Here is an 18,511-nt window from a genome sequence, read left to right as displayed (position 1 = left end):
TATCGTAAAGTAATTCGCGCCGAGGTTCAAATTCGACCTTGGCTTAACATAAAGTAATTCGCACTAAGGTTCGAATTCGACCTTGGCTTAACATAGAGTAATTTGCATCAATGTTCAAATTCGACCTTAGCTTAACATAGAGTAATTCGTACCAAGGTTCGAACTCAACCCTGGCTTAGCGTAAAGTAATTTGTACCAAGGTTCGAATTCGACCTTAGCTTAACATAGAGTAATTTGCACCGAAGTTCGAACTCGACCTTGGCTTAGCGTAAAGTAATTTACACCAAGGTTCGAATTCGACCTTAGCTTAATAGGGTATAATTTGTTCCAAAGCGGTGTAAAATTGAGAAGTGTTGGGTGGAATGAATCCTTTTATTGATATTGTGGGTATGCCTCGTTAAAAACCCTCTCAGCCAAAACCCATTTTTCTATTTTTTGGGACAAAAGACTGAGTCGGGAAAAGAGTGCACAACCCATTTGTACATTTTCAGCTAAAGTAAAACTTGAGATGCATGGCATTCCAAGTTCGTGGGATGGCTTTGCCGCTAAGCTCCTCTAGTCGGTACGCCCCATTTTCTAAATCTTCTGTGATTCGAAATGGGCCATCCCAGTTAGGCGTGAGCTTCCCTTATGACAAGTCTCTTCGTGCTTCTCCTAGTAGTCGCCATACCAGGTCGCCGACCCGGAAAGAGCGAGGTCGGACTCGTGTGTTATATCTTCTGGAAGCTCAGAGTTTGCAGGCTTCTTCATGGATCCGAGCTTCCTCTCTAAGCTCGTTAATCAGGTCGAGGTTGACCGCCACTTCTTGAGTGTTTTGCTCATTGTCGAAGGCACAACGTCGATGAGACGTCTCGCTGACCTCCACGGAGATCATGGCATCGGCTCTGAAGGTCAGCTTGTAAGGCGTTTCCTGCGTTGTTGACTGGGGGGTACAGTGGTATGCCCAGAGGATGCTAGGGAGCTCGTCGACCCATTGTCTCTTGGCGCTTCCTAGCCGCTTCTTGAGTTCTCGGAGTATTACTTTGTTCGTGGCTTCGGCTTGGCCATTGGTTTGGGGAGGCTCCACCGAGGTTGGGAGATGTTTGATTCCGAGCTCTTGGAGAAAGTCTACGAAGCTCTATGAGATGAACTGTCTTCCGTTATTGGTGACGAGAGAATGCGGGATGCCAAACCTGCAGATGATGTTTTTCCATGTGAATTTCTAGACATTCTCAGCAGTGACCTTGGCAAGTGAACACGCCTCGATCCACTTGGTGAAGTAGTCGATTGCCACTAGGAGGAATTTAAGTTGACCCTTTGCAGGAGGAAATGGTCCGAGGATGTCCATTCCCCACTAGGCGAAAGGCCACGGTGACATCATCTGGTGGACATGTTCAGGTGGTTGCCGATGTACGTTGCCGAACTGTTGACATTCCTTACACCTTTATACGTAAGCTTGGCAATCTGACTTCAGTGTGGGCCAGTAGTACCCAGCCTGGAGTACCTTGGTCGCCATCGAGAGGGCCCCATAATGCATTCCACAGATCCCCCGGTGGATCTCCTCGATGACATAGGTGGTCTGGAACTCTGCTAAGCATTTCAACAGAGGAGTGGAGATGCCACATTTGAACAGTTTGTCGCCAATGATGATGAATTTGGCTGACCTCACCCTCATCTTCCGAGCTTCGTCTTTATCTTCGAGTAGAGTTCCTTCCTTTAAGTAGTTCCAAATACCTGTCATCCATCCTCATTCTACGTTGTCACTGGCATTGACAACCTTGTCATCTAGGCTGGGCAAGTTCAAAGTCTCCTGTATGATGGTCCAATATTTCCCGGGGCGTTTTGTATTGGCGAGCTTGGACAAGAGATCGACTCTGTCATTCTACTCCCGAGGCACATGGTATATTGTAAACTCGTCGAAGGATGAGATCTTCTGTGATGCTGCATGGAAGTACCTCTGCAGAAGGGTGTCCTTGTTCTGGTATGCCCCGCTGAGTTGCTCCACCATGAGCTTTGAGTCGCTGTTGCGACTCACTCTCTACGCTCCGAGGTCGCGAGCCAACCTTAGCCCTACCAGAAACGCTTCATACTCCGCTTGGTTATTGGTCACCTTGAAGCCAAATTTGAGAGATTGCTCTACGGTGACCTTATTCGGTCCCTCCAAAATGATACCTGCACCACCACCTTTAGAATTGGAGGATCCATCGACGTGTAAAGTCCATACCTGTTGTTTTTCAGCCGAGGTTGGGGTGAGCTCAGCCACAAAATCTGCCAGGTATTGAGCTTTCAAGGGGCCATGACTTTCATATTTGATGCCGAACTCGGACAGCTCTACTGACCATGCTATCATTCGTCTGGCGAGCTCCGACTTTCTCAAGATCTGCTTGATCAGGTAGTTTGTTTTGATGAGCACCTGGTGAGTTTGAAAGTAAGGCTGGAGGTGCCGAGATGCGGTGACGAGTGCTAGTGCGAGCTTCTCGATCATTTGATATCGTTTCTCCATGTCTTGAAGGACTCGGCTGATGAAGTAAATCGGTATTTGCACTTTGTGGTGTTCTTGTACGATAACCGTGCTGATGGCGCTCTCTGCCACAGCTAGATAGAGGAGGAGGTCGGAGTGATGATCCGGCCTCTAAAGGACTGGCGGAGTGGTGAGGAATATTTTGAAGCTCTTGAAAGCCTCTTCACACTGGTCAGTCCATTCGAAATTCTTTGGCTTCTGCAGTAGGGTGAAGATGAGCCCTGCTCTCTCTGCCAACCTGGGGATGAAGCGGGAAAGGGAGACTAACCGTCCTGCTAAGCGTTGGACGTCCTTGACAGTCTAGGGACTCTGCATCTGGATAATAGCTTTGCACTTCTCTGGGTTGGCTTCAATGCCCCTGCTGGTGATCATAAAACCCATAAATCAACCTCCCTGAATGCCGAAAACACACTTCTCTGGGTTGAGGCGCATGTTGTGTTTTTTGATCTGGCTGAACACCTCGGCCAAGTCAGCGACATGAGCCTCAGCTGACAATGTCTTGACAACCATGTCGTCCACGTACACCTCCATGTTCCTTCCAATTTGCTGGTGGAATACCTTGTCCATCAGACGCTAGTAAGTGGCTCCGGCATTTTTGAGGCCGAAAGGCATCATGCAATAGCAAAAATTTGCATGGTCGGTGATGAAGGCTGTATGCTCCTCGTCTAGTGGGTACATCATGATTTGATTGTATCCCGAGTATGCGTCAAGGAAGCTGAGGAGAGCATGGCCGGAAGCGCCGTCAACCAACCTGTCGATACTCGGTAGGGGGTACGAGTCTTTGGGGCATGCTTTGTTGAGGTCGGTATAGTCGACACACATGCGCCACTTCCCCGAGTTCTTTTTTACCAGTACCACGTTTGCCAGCCACATGGTGTATCTGACTTCACGGATGAAACCCGCATTTAGCAGCTTTTGTGTTTCAGTGATGATGGCATCGCGTTGTTCTCCGCCGACTTTCCTTTTTCTCTGGGAGACCGGCTTAGCTTCCTTGTGGATGGCTAACCTGTGAAAGATGAGATTAGGATCAATACCTGGCATGTATGCGCTTGACCATGCGAAGAGGTCGATGTTTTTAGAGATCTCCTCAACGAGCCGTTGTCGTAACTCTGGGTTTAGTTTCCGACTTATCTTTGTACATTGTCTAGGGAGTTTACTGACTTGAAGGTCATCAAGCTCGTCGATGGGGCTTGGTCGTTCGTCTTGGGATTCTGACCTTGGGTCCAGGTCCGTGATGTCGACCTGGGCTATGTGAGGTACTGTAGGAGGGTCACCTTTGTGGCGCTCCTCGGATGGTGAGACCTTCAAGCTTTCAGCATAACATTGCCGAGCTGTCTTCTGATTTTCTCTGACAAAGATGATCTTGCCATTGCTCCCTGAGAACTTCATCGTCAGGTGTGGAGTGGACACCACGGCTCCGAGCTGGTTCAGTGTAGGTCTGCCGATGATGATGTTGTAGGATGTGTTGGCCTCCACGAGGAGGTATCTGACCATGATCCTCCTTGAGTCAGGAGGGGTCCCGAAGGTTGTCAACAGATCCACGTACCCTCGAGTGTGAACTTGTTCACCTACAAAACCGACTAGGGGTTCTATGTGAGATTGGATAAGGGAGTGGGGGATGTCTAACCTTAGGAACGTCGACCAATATAGGATATCAGCCGAGCTTCCTTGGTCGATCAGCATCTTGTGGACTTCCCAGTTGGCAACTTCTACGGCGATGACCATGGGATCATCCTGGTTTGGACAGATGCCAGTGTAGTCATTGTTGGTGAAGGTGATTGGTGATGTGTTGTGGTGCGGGGCCGAGGTGGCAGAATGGACGTTGTTGATGCTGCGCAAATGTCGTTTACGCGCCGAGCTACTAGAGCCTCCCCCTACAAAGCCACCTGCAATTGTATTGATAACTCCTCGCAAGGGAGCTAACCTTGTATCTTGACTTACCTCGGCCTGCACTGCATCGCCAGTGTTTTGCTGAGAACCGGAGGGTTGGTCTGTGCGAGTCCCGGAACCTCGGCCTCGTCCTCATCCTCGTTCGTGGTAGCCTCCTCTGTGACCTTGCTGCCGTTGGACGTATTGTCCGAGGTGCCCCCCCTAGACGAGTTCCTCTATACGATTTCTGAGTGTGCAGCACTCCTCGATCCTATGGCCATAGTTTCTATGGTACCGTCAATGCTTGGATTTGTCCGCACTGTTGGGACTGTGTCTAGGTGGTGGCAGAGTGAGTAGATTGTTGTTGTTGGCCTCTTCCAGGATGTGTACTCGAGGCGCATTCAGGGGGGTGTAGAAGTCATACCTCCCTCCTTTGTTTGCCCTAGCTGCCTTCTTGAACTGGCTATTGTTGGTGACTTTCATCTTATCTTTGTGGTTGTGGTCCGGCTTCGCCTGTGATTTTCCACGAACTTGGTCGCGAAAGGCAGTGTGCTCTTCCATCTGAATGTAGCCTGTAGCTCAGGCACAGAGTTCATCCATGTCTTGGGGAGGTCGTCGACACAGGCTATCAAAGAAAGATCCTGGCTTAAGCTCCATGAGCATGGCGTGAAGGGCGACCTCGAGATTTAGGTTGCAGATCTTGACCGAGGTGCTAGCAAAGCGCTCCATGAACGCCCTCAACGGTTTGTCGTCGCCCTGTTTGAGGCTGGCCAAGGCGGCTGACGTGATGTGGTGAAGCCGACTCGTTGCGTACTGTGCCGTGAATCGCCTCACCAGAGTGTTGAAGTTGTCAATTGACCCCGCCGACAATTGAGTATACCAGGCGAGTATTGCTCCCTTGAGCGAGGTCAGAAAAACCCTACACAGAATAACGTCCTCATTAGTGTATAGGTTTACCTGTGTGATGTACAGATCGACGTGCTCATCTAGGTCGGCAGTGCCATCGTAACGGTCGATGTTGAGAGGCTTCCATCTAAAAGGCAAGGGCGTCTCCATGATGCCGTCAACGAAAGGGTGGCGGCGGATGCTCGTCCTATGCCCTGGGACTTGGACGGGCGCAATGCTGACTTCATGGTCTGACCTGTTCGTCGGCACGTGTGACTGATGTATAGTAGACCTATGGGTCGGTGCCCTGGGTGCAGTTGGTGGCTGGGAAATCGAGTGCCCCTCTTCCTTGTTTTGATTACTCGGTTGAGGGGGTTGATTAGAAGGGCGCCGACGAAGCTGGGCGCGAATGCGCTCGTTCTTGGCACGCAACGCCGCTAGGTCAGTTTCATGCCTAGCACGGATGTTCTCCAGGTCGACGGCGTGTTGTTGCCGTATTTGCTCGACTTGCTCGACCAGTCTCCTTGATGTTGCTTCACCTTCCATTCTTGTTGCGCGATCTTGGTCGTCTGCTGCTCGTCTACTATGGCTTCGGGTGAAAACCATAAGCGTGGCCGATAAGAGATGTCTTGATCGGCCCCACGGTGGGAGCCAAATGTTCTTACCGGAGATCAGTCGTAGGGACGATCTGCTGGGCAAGATTGGTGAGCCTCCTTCGCTGGGTACGCTTGCTGTTCCAAAGTGGGGTGGTACCTGCAAAAGAGACTCTGATGCTAAAGTTAGTGTTTGTGGATGTATGGGTCTCGCATAAGTAATGCACGTACCTTAGTGTGAATTAGGGTTTATCTGGGCCTTGGGCTTGAGGTCAGTTGTGACTGGTTCAGATAGTGGGCTTTGTCTTGGCCGATGTTGTATAGCGCGCGTCCGATGCCGATCTACGCTATGATGCCGAGCTTCGAGCTCGGCTTCGCGGTACGAATAGTACAATGGTGTTCTATTTTGTATACAGAAACTTAGTTATTTTTATTCTTACCTATACCTGTATGTATGAGTTATCCAGCTTAATATTTCTCTTAGTTTGCTAGTAGTAGTGCGATTCCACAAAGTGTAGAGACTATGGCGGGTCGTTACATATGACATACCAACTTTGAAATTCCATATTTGACTAACATTGACCTTGTCTCACAATAAAAATAAAAAATAAAAGTGCAAACACATATATTCCTAATTTATTTGGTACAAACACATTCTCTTGTAAAATAACAATAATAAAATTTAAACATAAAATTTCTTATCAATTAGTTGATCTTTAACAGATTCCACATATTCCTTAGTTCTTACTACGTATAATTCATGCTCAAGTTTGTATCCCATGATGTCTCCTAGTCCAACCCATGAGTTTTCCTATAGTCCAAAATAAACTCATAGATGTCCTTTTCACTAGCAAGGGATGTGGACACACTTTCCCTCTGCAAACATCTCTTGGCCCATGCTATGAGTTTGGGACAGTCCAATTTGAATCTACCCACTATCTCATAAGCATAAAAGCATTGATGGAAAGGGATTAAAGCAACATCAAGAAACCCAAATGAGTCACCCCCAAAATATGGCTTGTCTCCAAGAACCTCTTCTAGTTGCTTCAACCTTTCCTTCAATTCCTTTCGGGCCTTCTCCTGTTGATCTACCTTTGAGGCCCATAACTCACTCCCAGCTTCTTGCACCTGCGTCATAAATACTTTCCATAGACATTAGTTAATGTAAATAACTCATTTAAGACAATTTCATCATTAGACAAATACTTGTTTTGGGGGAACAATTCAAGAGGTTTTGAAAAAAGGGAAAAGTTAAATTTAGTAGTACAGATTAACTTTTTTTAAAAAAAAAAAAACTACCTTTTTATCAATAAAATCAGCCCAGAACCTAGCTTGAGCTCTATGATAAGGATGAGAGGGCAATAATGGAGCTTTGTCCTTCCAAAACTCATCAATATACTCAACAATATTGAGAGACTCACAAATGGGTTTTCCATTGTGAATTAGAACTGGAGTTTGCTTGTGAATGGGGTTGTTCTTAAGAAGCAAAGGACTCTTGTTCCCTATGCTTTCTTCCTTATACACATACTTAACACCTTTTTCTGCCAATGCAATCCTAACTCTCATACCAAACATACTAGCATGTATATCCAACAAAACCACCTCTTCTGCCATTCTCAACTAATCACGTGAAAGAAGAAAAAAAAACTACTAATTGAAGCAAGGCTATGGAATAGTTAGATAGGGTTAAGAAGATATTACCTCGGATATGTAAATTTATATGCAAGAACCTTAAGGGTGTCATTGATTTGGTCATTTAAGTTGTGGTCACTGCTTACGTCACCCCAAAATTGTTTATATATATACCAACTTTGCATGAAGGTAAAGAAGTAATAAATTTATATGTAATGCATATAGTAGTCAATTCAGCTTCATTGCTTTGAAAATGATTCATGACTTTAAATTGATGTCATTTCTTACGTCATATTCAAAGGTTTAATTACTTAGAACATCTTTCTATAGTATGCAATTTATAGTAGTTAACAGAAGAAGTAATTATTTTGGACATCTTTAAATAAGCTTGTCTTTAAATATTTCAAAAATAAAAATAAAGTACATAAAATGATTTTTTTAACTAAAATTAACTTAGAAATAAATTAGAACAAATTTTATAGAAGACATGAGAAAAATTTTATAAATTAATTTTCATTTAAATCGATTTTAACTTTTAAAGAAATCTATTTCACTTTTTTTTCTTATTTTCTTTTTCTGTGAGTATTTATTTATTTATTTTTTTGAAAAATAAATTATTCAAAGCCCGCAGTGTAGTAATTGATAAGTAAGTTCTCGACTTATATGGATAAATCTGCACATAACTTGTTTTACTGTGACATTGGGAAAATTATGATAGAATTATATACGTAGATCAATACTAAAATTTAAAATATTAAATTAAAGTTTATTGATTATCATAAATCACTTATTTTTTTATATTTTTTTTGGTAAATTTGTTATCACAATAATAGTTATATATTTAGCTATGTACGTTAAGAATAACTCTTTCATCAAAATTCTTTTATGACATTACTACTTTTTAGATGGAGCAAAATATTAATGACAGTCATAGAACTTATAAGAGTCTAATGAAAGAAGTCCAATGGAATTCTTTCCTTTCAATTTTTGAAACTCTAACTTAATATCCATTTATCACAGATATTAAATAAATTAGACTCATATAAAAAACTTAATACAGTTACATATTAGACTTGACCCAATAATTATAAATACTTACATGTTGATTCTCAAATCCAAAATCTGACATTGAATGCACAAGATATCTCAATACCAAAACCTATAAATAGCTATATATCAATATGCTCCATTGGAAAGTCTTAGAAAAGTTTTTAAATCAAGAAGATTTAGAAGAAAAAAAATTTAGTATCCAATTTGTCCCATTCATGGATAATCCTTCTTTTCTAACAGTTGTGTTGAATAGTTGTAAATTTCACAAATGAAATTGATATACTGAGTTGTGGTATGTTGTATTGTAAGTTGATGATTTGATGTTGATAGTGTAGTATATTTAACTTTTGCACTTGTTATGATATTTTTTGTAATCTTACCCTTGTATGTTCTTTTGTGGTTGAATTTTGATGATCATACTTGATATAGGAGTAGAGTAATGATAGGTTGGAGGAAGAGTATATGTTGAAAGCCATGTTGGAGGATGACGAAGTTGTTATAGCTACTTGGGTGTAGCTAGTCTCTTATATTATTACTTGATTGACAACTAGTTTATTGTAATTATATAACTGAATAATTATAGTTGTAATCCCTGTGAGGGATTTACCTATTACTCCCTCCGTTTTGTTTTCATAGTCATTTTGTCAGAGTTTGTTATTTTTTTTTTCATTGTCATATTACTAAAATCAATGAGTTATTAATTTTTTTCTTCCATTTTTACCCTTGATAATTAATACATGTTTCTTGAACAATGTGTGTATTTATTTTTAATGTCTACCTAATTTTTCTCTAACTACTCATATAAAGTTAATGTGCATTTATAAGAGCAATATGTTCCCAACAAAATACTATAAAAAAACAAAAAAAGGGACAACTATTTAATGGAGTAGTTCAACAGTCTAAAAAATGCAAAAAAAAAGGTAAAATAGGAAAGTAAGTAATAAATATTTTTGAAAACTAAAATATCAATGATTTCCTTAATTCCCGTGCAAAACCTTAAACGACTATGAAAAAAAATGGAGGGAGTATTTTAGATGTTGATGAAATTTTATGCATATAGATATTATTCCACATATATTTAGGCATTGTTTGCATGTTAGTCTTAGGTAACCAAATTTATGTTTTACTACTACATTTGTTGAATTGTAAAGTGTAACAATATTAAGTCAAAAGATGATTTTATATCCCTCATATTTTATAAGTTTTAAAGATAACAAACACTATATTCTTTTAGTAAGAAAACATGTTCTAAAAGTCATTGTTTTAGACTAGGTAAGACAAAATAACATTTGTAAGACGAAACTAATCAGACAAGACATACAAACTATAACTAACAATATTATTTATTATGATTAATAAGTTTAAATGTTCAAATGAATGTTTTATACCTTAACATATTGAAAATTGTTGTCACATTCTGTTAAAAGTGTATAAAAGTATGAAAACAAGATAAAGATATCAAATTTCACGGAAAAGGAACTGAAAAGGGCTGCATTCTCGCTTGAATGATGACTTTGCTTTCTACTATTCTCGCTTTGCTACTCTACATTGATAAGTAATTTGATCTATCAAAGATAAAGAATACATTATTTTTAGCAAATAATCACAATTATTTCCTATGCAAATTTTATAATTAGTTTTACTTTAAAAATACAATAATTTAAAATTAATGTAATTAATGAATTTTTGAGAAAAATAGTTGTGAAAGAAGTTATTTCTTTTATATATACTAATTTTATATGTATTTTTTTCATTTAAATTTATTTTAAAACCAAAATAATTAATAATTAATGTAATTAATGTTTTAAGATATTGTTACAATTTACAATATTAATTCATTATTATTTTTATTTTATAAGAATATTATTTTAGATGAAAATTTTTTAGGTTAGAAATTTTTGAATATTTTACTTTAAAAATATTTACATAAAAATATTAACATTTTTTAATGTAAAATTATGTTTAATTACATTTCTTATATTAACATAATAATTAATAATAATTTATATAATTACTATTTATGATATTTTAGAGAGAAAAAAATTGTTGTAAGAGTTGTTCACTTCGCTAATGAGCTATTTTCCCCTCCTAACATTCATTACCTTTTTAGCATATAATCATATTTATTTTTATGTAAGTTTTATAATTATTTTTACTTTAAAATTGAAATCATTTAAAATTAATTTGATTAATATTTTATGATATCGTTATAGTTTCTTACATTAATAGATTATTCTATTATATAATTATATAAAAATATAAAAATTTAATTTTATTTTATAAAACTTGTATATAAAAATATGGTGGAGTGAAGTTATGGAAGAAAATATTTATTGTATAACTTATTTCCTTTATTTTATTACTAATTACTAATATATAAAGTGAATATCTCTTTTAATAACTACCTTCATTTCTATATTGATAGATTATTATACTTTTTTATTATTAAAAATATTAAAAAAAATTATACTTTTATCAAACTCAATAATCAATTACAATACCAATCATACCAACCATGATGAGACCCATAAAGTGACCCATTTTTAAAAATACTTGTTATTATTTTAGCGTCTTCTAGAACGTCGATTTTGGCTCACTTCAGAGTAAATAATTTCTTTTATGAAACTAGAACAAGTGTCTTATTGTCTTTCTCTCTCTCTCGATTCATGCTTTTGTAGCCACAACACTTTTAGCTTCTTTCACTATCCAATTCAGGCCCTGAATTCCCTTGATTAAAGATGTGTTACTTTTAGAGTGAGCTTAATTATGTCGTTTCACAAATCTTTTTTTTTTTTTTGCATTAATTTTGTAGAAATATGTACTTGATTTGAAGTTTACAACTTTCCTATTTTCTTTTCTTTTCTTTTTTGTGTCCCTCTTGATGGTTAATACTTTTTTGTGGGCAAATAAGAAGGGATCATTTTGCATGTTTCAACTAAAATGAGTTGTTTATTCACTAGTGCAAAAAAGGGTATTTACGTCACCCAATTTACGTCGGAAACAGTAAACACCGACGTTGTAAAAACGCGGTGGCAGTTTCGTAATTAAGAGGAGACTAATTTACGTCGGACCCCCCCTAGTCCGACGTAAATGTGGGAATTAACGTCGTAGTCTCATACTGCGACGTAAATTTACGTCGGACCACCTCTAGTCCGACGTAAATTTACGTCGCAACCCCCATAATCCGACGTAAATTTACGTCGGAGCAATGAAACCCGACGTAAATTTACGTCGGAACATCGAAGCCCGACGTAAAAAATGGCCCTATATTCCCCACCTTCGTATTTTCCATTCCCGCGCTCACAATTTACAAACAACCTCTCTCATTTTCTCTGAATTTCTGAGTCTCCCACTGCGTTTAGTGCTACATTCAACGTATCCAAGTCTCTAAGTGTCTGCACGTTGGTCGTTTGAGGTTAGTTTGTTGTCCCCGTAATTATTTTGTTTTTTTTTTGCTATTTGTTCCGCTGGAACGGGTCGTTCTCCTTGCAGAACGGGCCGTTCTCCTTGCAGAACGGGCCGTTCTCCTTGCAGAACGGGCCGTTCTGCAAGCAGTACGGGCCGTTCTGCAAGGAGAACGGCCCGTTCTGCTGGAAATTTGTTGTTGTAATTTTTTGATCTGGAACGGCCCATTCTAGTTTCAGTACGGGCCGTTCTAGATGCATTAAAGAAGAGTTTTAGGCATTGACCTTTAGTTTACCATCGATTTTTTAGGGTTGTAGTTTAGGTTAGAAAATTTATGAATAACTGAGTCAATAGTTTACATTCCAACCTAATAGGTTTCTGTTTATGTATTATTTATTTTTTTATTAGTTATTTTGTTGCTATATTATTATTATCTTTTTTACTTTATTTGTCTATTCAGTTAATTCATTGTTTTAATAATGACAGTTTAATTTTTTCAGGATTATGGAGGATTCTGGGTCTGGCAGTGGAAGGAGGGAAGGTAGATCTGTCACCCGATTGTCTGGGTTGACAGCTGGGCGCATTGCCAAGGAGAGGACACCGGTTGAGGTGGATCCTCGTTCTGGAAAGGCATCAGGCCCAAATGCTGCCAAGTTTAAGAGCTATTTGGGAGTCTTAGCTCGACGACATGTTTCTATTATCATTCCATCATGGGATGACGTTCAGGAGGTTGACAAGAACCTCATGTGGCAGGATATTCAGGTATATACTTTCACATCCTTTCAATATTATATAACTAAAATACATTATTTATTATTTGTTGTTATTTTCATAGCAAAATTTTGACATTCCCAACACTGAGGGCATGAGGAGGAAGATGTTATCTGCCCTTGCCACTAGGTGGAGAGACTTCAAGACTTTTTTGACACGGGAGTATGTATTTGGAGAGCGCCAAAATGAGACTCCCTGTCTAAAGTACCAGATCACTGATGAGGGGGATATGAAAGAAAAAAAAAGCAAATGAAGAAGGCTAAGGCACAGGCAGCAGGGGTTGAGGATGCTGACCGTGTAGAGTCACCTCCCCGCCATGAGATGTGGATAGCAGCCCGGAAAAAACCAGATGGGCAAATGACTTCTGAGTCTGCAAGAGTCGTTGCTAGTAAAATAGTAAGTAAAAATATACAAACTAAGACTCTTCATTTCAACTCATTTAATTCATAAGAATTTTTAATCTTTCTTATTGTTGTAGGAGGGTTTAGTTGAGCAGAGCACCCAGGGCTCATTTGTTTCTGATGGTCGGAATGATATCCTCACAACGGCCATAGGAAAGCCAGAGCACGGAGGTCGTGTGCGTGGTGTTGGTGGTTCTTGGAGCCACCGAGATTTCTTTGGTGGCCGATCATCGAGGAGCACTGTCAACTCTTGCAGTCAAGAGGTTATACAGGAATTGGAGCAGAGATTGAAGATGGAGTTTGAAGAGAAACTGAAGAATATTGGAAAACAGTTTGAACAGAAGTTTGAACTTTTGGCTCGTTCTCAGCAACAGACTGCAGTTGCTCATGATGGTGTTCGAGTCAGCACTAAAGGGAGTTGTGCTGCTCCAGATCCCTCACCGGATCAGACTCACACTGATGTACCAAACCAGTGTGAGTTATATGTTGAGGATGACCCCCCACGGTTAGTGGCTATTGGCCGAGTATTTGAGGGTGGCTCAACCATCCATGGTGTCCCTCTACAGCCAGACTGGACACGGGTTGTGGTTGACCAAGTTCAAGATGCTGCTGCTCCAGTGCCTTTGCCCAATACAGAGGTTCAACTAGTGGGGCAGGCAACCGGCACATTCTTAGCTTGGCCAAAACGTTTGGTCATGCCGCTTTCAGCACGGGCAAAGGTAATTATATTATTGCTCTTTTAGATTCTTATAATTCTATTATTGTTTAACTAATTTTGATTATTTATTTAGGATTTTATCAATCGTGGTAAGGAGGTCATGAGAGAACCTCATGTTCATGATGCCAATATCGCAGAAGCTGAGGATGATCCCATATCTATGCTTCTAATCAAATTACCACGAATAAAGAAGCATCCAATTCAATTGCAGTGGGAGATTAGAGTTTTTGGAGTTGATAGCTCTGATGTTCCACTATACATATCTCTGCCTGATGCATTAGAGATTGTTGGGGGAAACTGCATGTTAAATATATCTGTCATACAGTTGTGGGCCATGTAAGTCATATTTTCTTTTATGAGTCTAAATTTACAATAATTACATTTAACTTATAATAATTATTTGTGTTAGGTACATGGATAAATTGAGTGTGGAGCAAGCACAAGCAGAAGTATATGGATTTATTGAGCCTCAATCCATCCAAAAATCAGGAAACACTCAGGTCCAGATCCAACAATATATGCAAACATGGATGAGTGACTCAAGAAGACATATATACATGGCTCCATACATTGACGGGTTAGTTTTTTAATTGGTTTTTTAATCATGGTAATTTTTTAACTGATTTGTTTGTCATACAATGTAGGTCCCATTGGCAGTTAATGGTAATCATTCCTAAGGAATATACCGTGGTGTGGTTTTGTTCACTTCATCGAAAACCAAGCCATGAAATTAAAATCCAATTACATGGGTAACTAAATTTTTTTCATTATGTTTTAAAACTAATTATATATATTGGCTAACATTTGTTTTTATTTCAATTAATTAGAATCGTGTCTGGAGCTAATATATTAAGTGGAAGAGCCAGATCATCAAAGTCATTGCATTTCATATACCCTAAGGTTAGCAAATAAATTCATACAATCAATAATATTTAAATTTATTGACTTTGGAATTAATAGTTATTTGTTTCTCATTTTAGTGTAATAAGCAACAAGACTCGTTTGAATGTGGCTATTACATCATGTATTGGATGAAAGCCATAGTTTCTGCGGGTATTATTGATTCTTGGGCGCAGGTAATTCATATCAAAATTTATTTAACTATATTTACCTTTAGAATAATTAACATTGCATATTAATGACACTTAAATTACCCTTTCAGGTCTTTCAAGATCCATCTCCATTGCCCGAAGATGAGTTGCTCAAGATAAGAGAACAATGGGCAAATTTTTTTCTAAGTTTAGTTAGTTAGATATTATGTTTATAGTTTGATAGTTAGTTAGATATTATGTTTATAGTTTGATAGTTAGTTAGATATTATGTTTATAGTTTGATAGTTAGTTAGTTTAGTTAGTTAGATAGCATTGACAAACATGTTTTATAGCTTTTTTAGGATAATAGGATTTACATTGTCATAATTTATGTTTTTTAAGATTTATATATTATTTTCTTTTTGTCATTCAATTTTGAAATACAATTTGAATTTCTATTCTGGACTGCCTGGTTTAGAGTTAGTATTCTGGATTATATTTATATGCAGGTGTTGGGTATATCAATTTATAAACGTTTTTTAAAAAAAAACTCCCACAATTTACGTCGGACGTGGCCTTGTCCGACGTAAATTTACGTCGGTCATTTTAATGACCGACGTAAATTTACGTCGGACAAGGCCACGTCCGACGTAAAATTGTGGCATGATTTTGCCCCTTTTTACGTCGGTCGGGAATAATCTCCGACGTAAATTTACGTCGTCTTTCAGAGGCGACGTAAATTTACGACTCCCGTATTAACGTCGGACCCTTTTCCGACGTAAAAGGGTCAAAATACACGACGTAAAAGACCCTTTCTGTACTAGTGATTAACATTGACATCCCTTTTTTTTTTTAATCTAAAATGTTTTAACTCCATATGTCACCTATTTTTCTTGGTCAAAAGACTCGAAACCACCCTCACTAGTTCAAGCTTGAGTATGTTCTTGGTTGATTTTCATGCAGATGACTGTGTTGCATGCTTTAGACTGTACTATAGTATGCTAAAAAATTGTTGGATATTCTGTCTAATATTGTGAAGATGTCCTTCATTGATTATTTGGTTGTGTGTATTCTGATGAAAGTTAAAAACAATAAGAAAGCTAAGGTTTCATGAAAAGAAGCTTATTTTGAGGAAGGTAAAATCTGTTAATGTAACGCTATCACATTCATGGTAGAAAATATTATGCATAATTCATGGTATTTATTATTTATATTTTCTAAGGCCATGTAATTTCCTTTATTTTCGATTAGCTTTTAGCTGGTACATTTTATGTTTTTGCCTCTGGGCTAGGAAGGTGGAAATATGAATAGATATTCAAGTTTATGCCAAATGGTTCAGAAATTAGTAAAATTATTGAAACAGATGAACCCAAAGGATCCTTTTTGGATTGATATGACTAACAAGCTTTTGGAAAAACTGTAAGTTTATTTTTATTCACTCTCATTTTATATGAACTTCTAAACATATTATTGGACCCATTTAGACATAGTTTTATTGGAGTTCAAAGTTTAAGCACATGACTCTTGAGAAATGATATTCATTCATAATTAGTAATAAATATCCTGTTTTGCAATCATATTAGATGTCATATCTTATATTTATATTTTCTATTATGCCTTAGAAATAATGTATACATTCAATGTTGTTCTAAGGCTCCTCAAATGTATTTGTGCTTCTGCTATTTCAGTTGAATTGGATTGGTGCAGTTGCTAATTTGGTTTACCTTAATTCAATTATATATAAGTTGTTGGATGGATTTTGTTAAACATTTATGCTATAGGTAGTACATATACATGACCAGACAATAATATGATACTAAACTAATAAAATACAATACTAAGCATAGAAATGATACATAATACAACAATAAACTTGCTATCCAAAGCAATGCATTCCTCTGTTCACATTCTTAACTTCAGGCCTAGAAAGCCAATCAACATATTCTATAAAAATTACAGAGCTTCAATTAACTAATTTTTCATTCTAAATTCTGTCAATTACCTGTAGTTTTCTCTTTGTACAATAGAGCTGAATCTTAGGAATCTCTTTCATTGTTTCTAGTATATTAAAAAAAAAGCTTATTGCAGAAACCAAGATTAGTTAAACTAAGGTCTAGTTCCTTATACCTCCTTTGCTTTGAGGTATTGAGATCTAAAAGAACTGTAATAGGAAAATTAGATGAAAGATAAACTATTTCTAATATACTAATGAGGAAGAAAGAAAAAAACTATGTTAGTATGTTAGTATGTTAAGTTGGGTCATCACTCATCACAAATGTTTAAAGATAAGGGTGTCTGTGTCTTGATAAAGCCCCACATTGAGCAACTTACAAAACTGAAGTAAACTCTATATTATAAAATAAGACACCTACCACAGCATGTAAGCATGGAGCCGTGTGATAAATACAAAGCGAACTATTCTTTCGCCTTTTACTAAAGAATACAGCGGCATACTTTAATTTTTTTATATGGTTCTTCCTTAAAGGACCTTACAATACTAGTCAAAATTTTTAGTGTTATATATAAAACAAATAAATTTATTTTATATATTTAATATATTTAAACTACTTTAATTTTATATGCAGTGAATAATTGACTAAATTAAAGTTTTTTAGTTATGTTTAACTATTTTTTTTGTTGATAATAAGTTTACAAATTTAGTACAGAATGACGTAGATTGTTTTGGGGTTAGTTACAAAATTTATTCTACTTTGCATGGATTTGAAATTTTTGTGATAAGATCAAAGCAATATTACACTCATGCAACCTTTTTTGTTGAATGTCTTGCGAATCTGGGATAGTTCTATTAAAAATTATAAGTAACTAAACGAGAAAGTTTAACGTTAATAAATTTTTTTGTATATGGGTATAAAGTCCCACATGTTATACAAAGAAAGAAAGTACTCTAATAAACCTGGAGAACAAAAATTCAAAATAACATATTGTTGGGTTTGAAGTCCCACATCTTTCATGAAGCCAAAGTTACTCATCTTATAAATTGCAACATTACTGGCAGTGACATTGACCAAAATAATAAAATAATTATTAGTTATAAATTATACATTATTAATTAATTTAATCGTTCTCTAATTTAGCTATAAACTGCACCATTACTGGCAATGACGCTGGCCAAAATTATAAAATAATTATTAATTACTTATAAATTATAAATTTTTAATTAATATAATCCTTCTCTAATTTAGCTATAAAGTCCTGAAAAGTAATGTTTATTTACTTTTCTCTCCATATTCCAGTTTCACATTGTTTTCGTCTTTCCATATAGATGAAAATGAGATAATTGTCTAGAAAGAATATTCACAATTTTAGAAAGGGTGAATGTTAATTAATGCAGTAATTACTAGATGTAAAAAGGATATATTATTTGATTATCATCCAGGTTAATGTCAACCAGGCTACAATAAATTTAGAACATATTAAATCTGATATAGCCTTTGCCATGGGGAATTAAAAACTAAGACTCATAATGAATCTAAATAATCTCCAAAAGTTTGATTAGTGGTGATATGAAGTTAAATTAATTCATAATCTCTTTAATACCACTTTAGTTTTGCTTTAATAAATTGATTCTTAATCTTTAGTTACAATTTCAGTACTGCATCATGTTTTTCTGTCACTATTTCTTATAGGACAATGTC

General features: G+C 37.4%; 2 protein-coding genes and 1 pseudogene across 5 annotated transcripts; 2 read left to right on the top strand and 1 right to left on the bottom strand.

Annotated features, from left to right (window-relative positions):
- Positions 1-6,472: 6,472 nt before the first annotated feature.
- LOC145950862 (putative glutathione S-transferase parC) lies at positions 6,473-7,488 on the bottom strand. The gene is made up of 2 exons (XM_083062697.1): positions 7,147-7,488; positions 6,473-6,975 (listed from the first exon to the last, which is right to left on the bottom strand). Exons 1-2 carry the CDS (start codon positions 7,459-7,461, stop codon positions 6,637-6,639), a joined length of 654 nt encoding a protein of 217 aa, XP_082918823.1. The 5' UTR covers positions 7,462-7,488; the 3' UTR covers positions 6,473-6,636.
- A 5,448-nt stretch (positions 7,489-12,936) lies between these two features.
- LOC145950916 (uncharacterized) lies at positions 12,937-15,320 on the top strand. 4 transcript variants are annotated; one of them, XM_083062840.1, is made up of 6 exons: positions 12,937-13,101; positions 13,184-13,825; positions 13,898-14,573; positions 14,652-14,724; positions 14,805-14,900; positions 14,987-15,320. In XM_083062840.1, exons 1-3 carry the CDS (start codon positions 12,955-12,957, stop codon positions 14,162-14,164), a joined length of 1,056 nt encoding a protein of 351 aa, XP_082918966.1. In that variant the 5' UTR covers positions 12,937-12,954; the 3' UTR covers positions 14,165-14,573; positions 14,652-14,724; positions 14,805-14,900; positions 14,987-15,320. The 4 variants fall into 4 exon arrangements, with proteins under 4 accessions (XP_082918966.1, XP_082918963.1, XP_082918965.1 ...); XM_083062837.1 differs by having other exon boundaries at positions 13,898-14,401; positions 14,469-14,573; positions 14,652-15,320; XM_083062839.1 differs by having other exon boundaries at positions 14,805-15,320.
- A 1,924-nt stretch (positions 15,321-17,244) lies between these two features.
- Positions 17,245-17,345, top strand: LOC145950971 (uncharacterized; annotated as a pseudogene).
- Positions 17,346-18,511: the final 1,166 nt, after the last annotated feature.

This window comes from Cajanus cajan, chromosome 8 (assembly GCF_000230855.2).
Source record: "Cajanus cajan strain Asha chromosome 8, NIPB_CcT2T_4, whole genome shotgun sequence".
NCBI lineage: Eukaryota > Viridiplantae > Streptophyta > Magnoliopsida > Fabales > Fabaceae > Cajanus > Cajanus cajan.
This window is presented reverse-complemented; position numbering and strand designations above follow the sequence as displayed.

Bases quoted from the DNA above. Each gene is read 5' to 3' on its own strand.
- LOC145950916 (XM_083062837.1), top strand. From the start codon at position 12,955: ATGAAGAAGGCTAAGGCACAGGCAGCAGGGGTTGAGGATGCTGACCGT. The intron at 13,102-13,183 runs GTAAGTAAAAAT...TTATTGTTGTAG, and splicing joins GAGTCGTTGCTAGTAAAATA to GAGGGTTTAGTTGAGCAGAG. The intron at 13,826-13,897 runs GTAATTATATTA...TTATTTATTTAG, and splicing joins CGCTTTCAGCACGGGCAAAG to GATTTTATCAATCGTGGTAA.
- LOC145950862 (XM_083062697.1), bottom strand. From the start codon at position 7,461: ATGGCAGAAGAGGTGGTTTTGTTGGATATACATGCTAGTATGTTTGGT. The intron at 6,976-7,146 runs GTAGTTTTTTTT...TTTATGACGCAG, and splicing joins CTGATTTTATTGATAAAAAG to GTGCAAGAAGCTGGGAGTGA.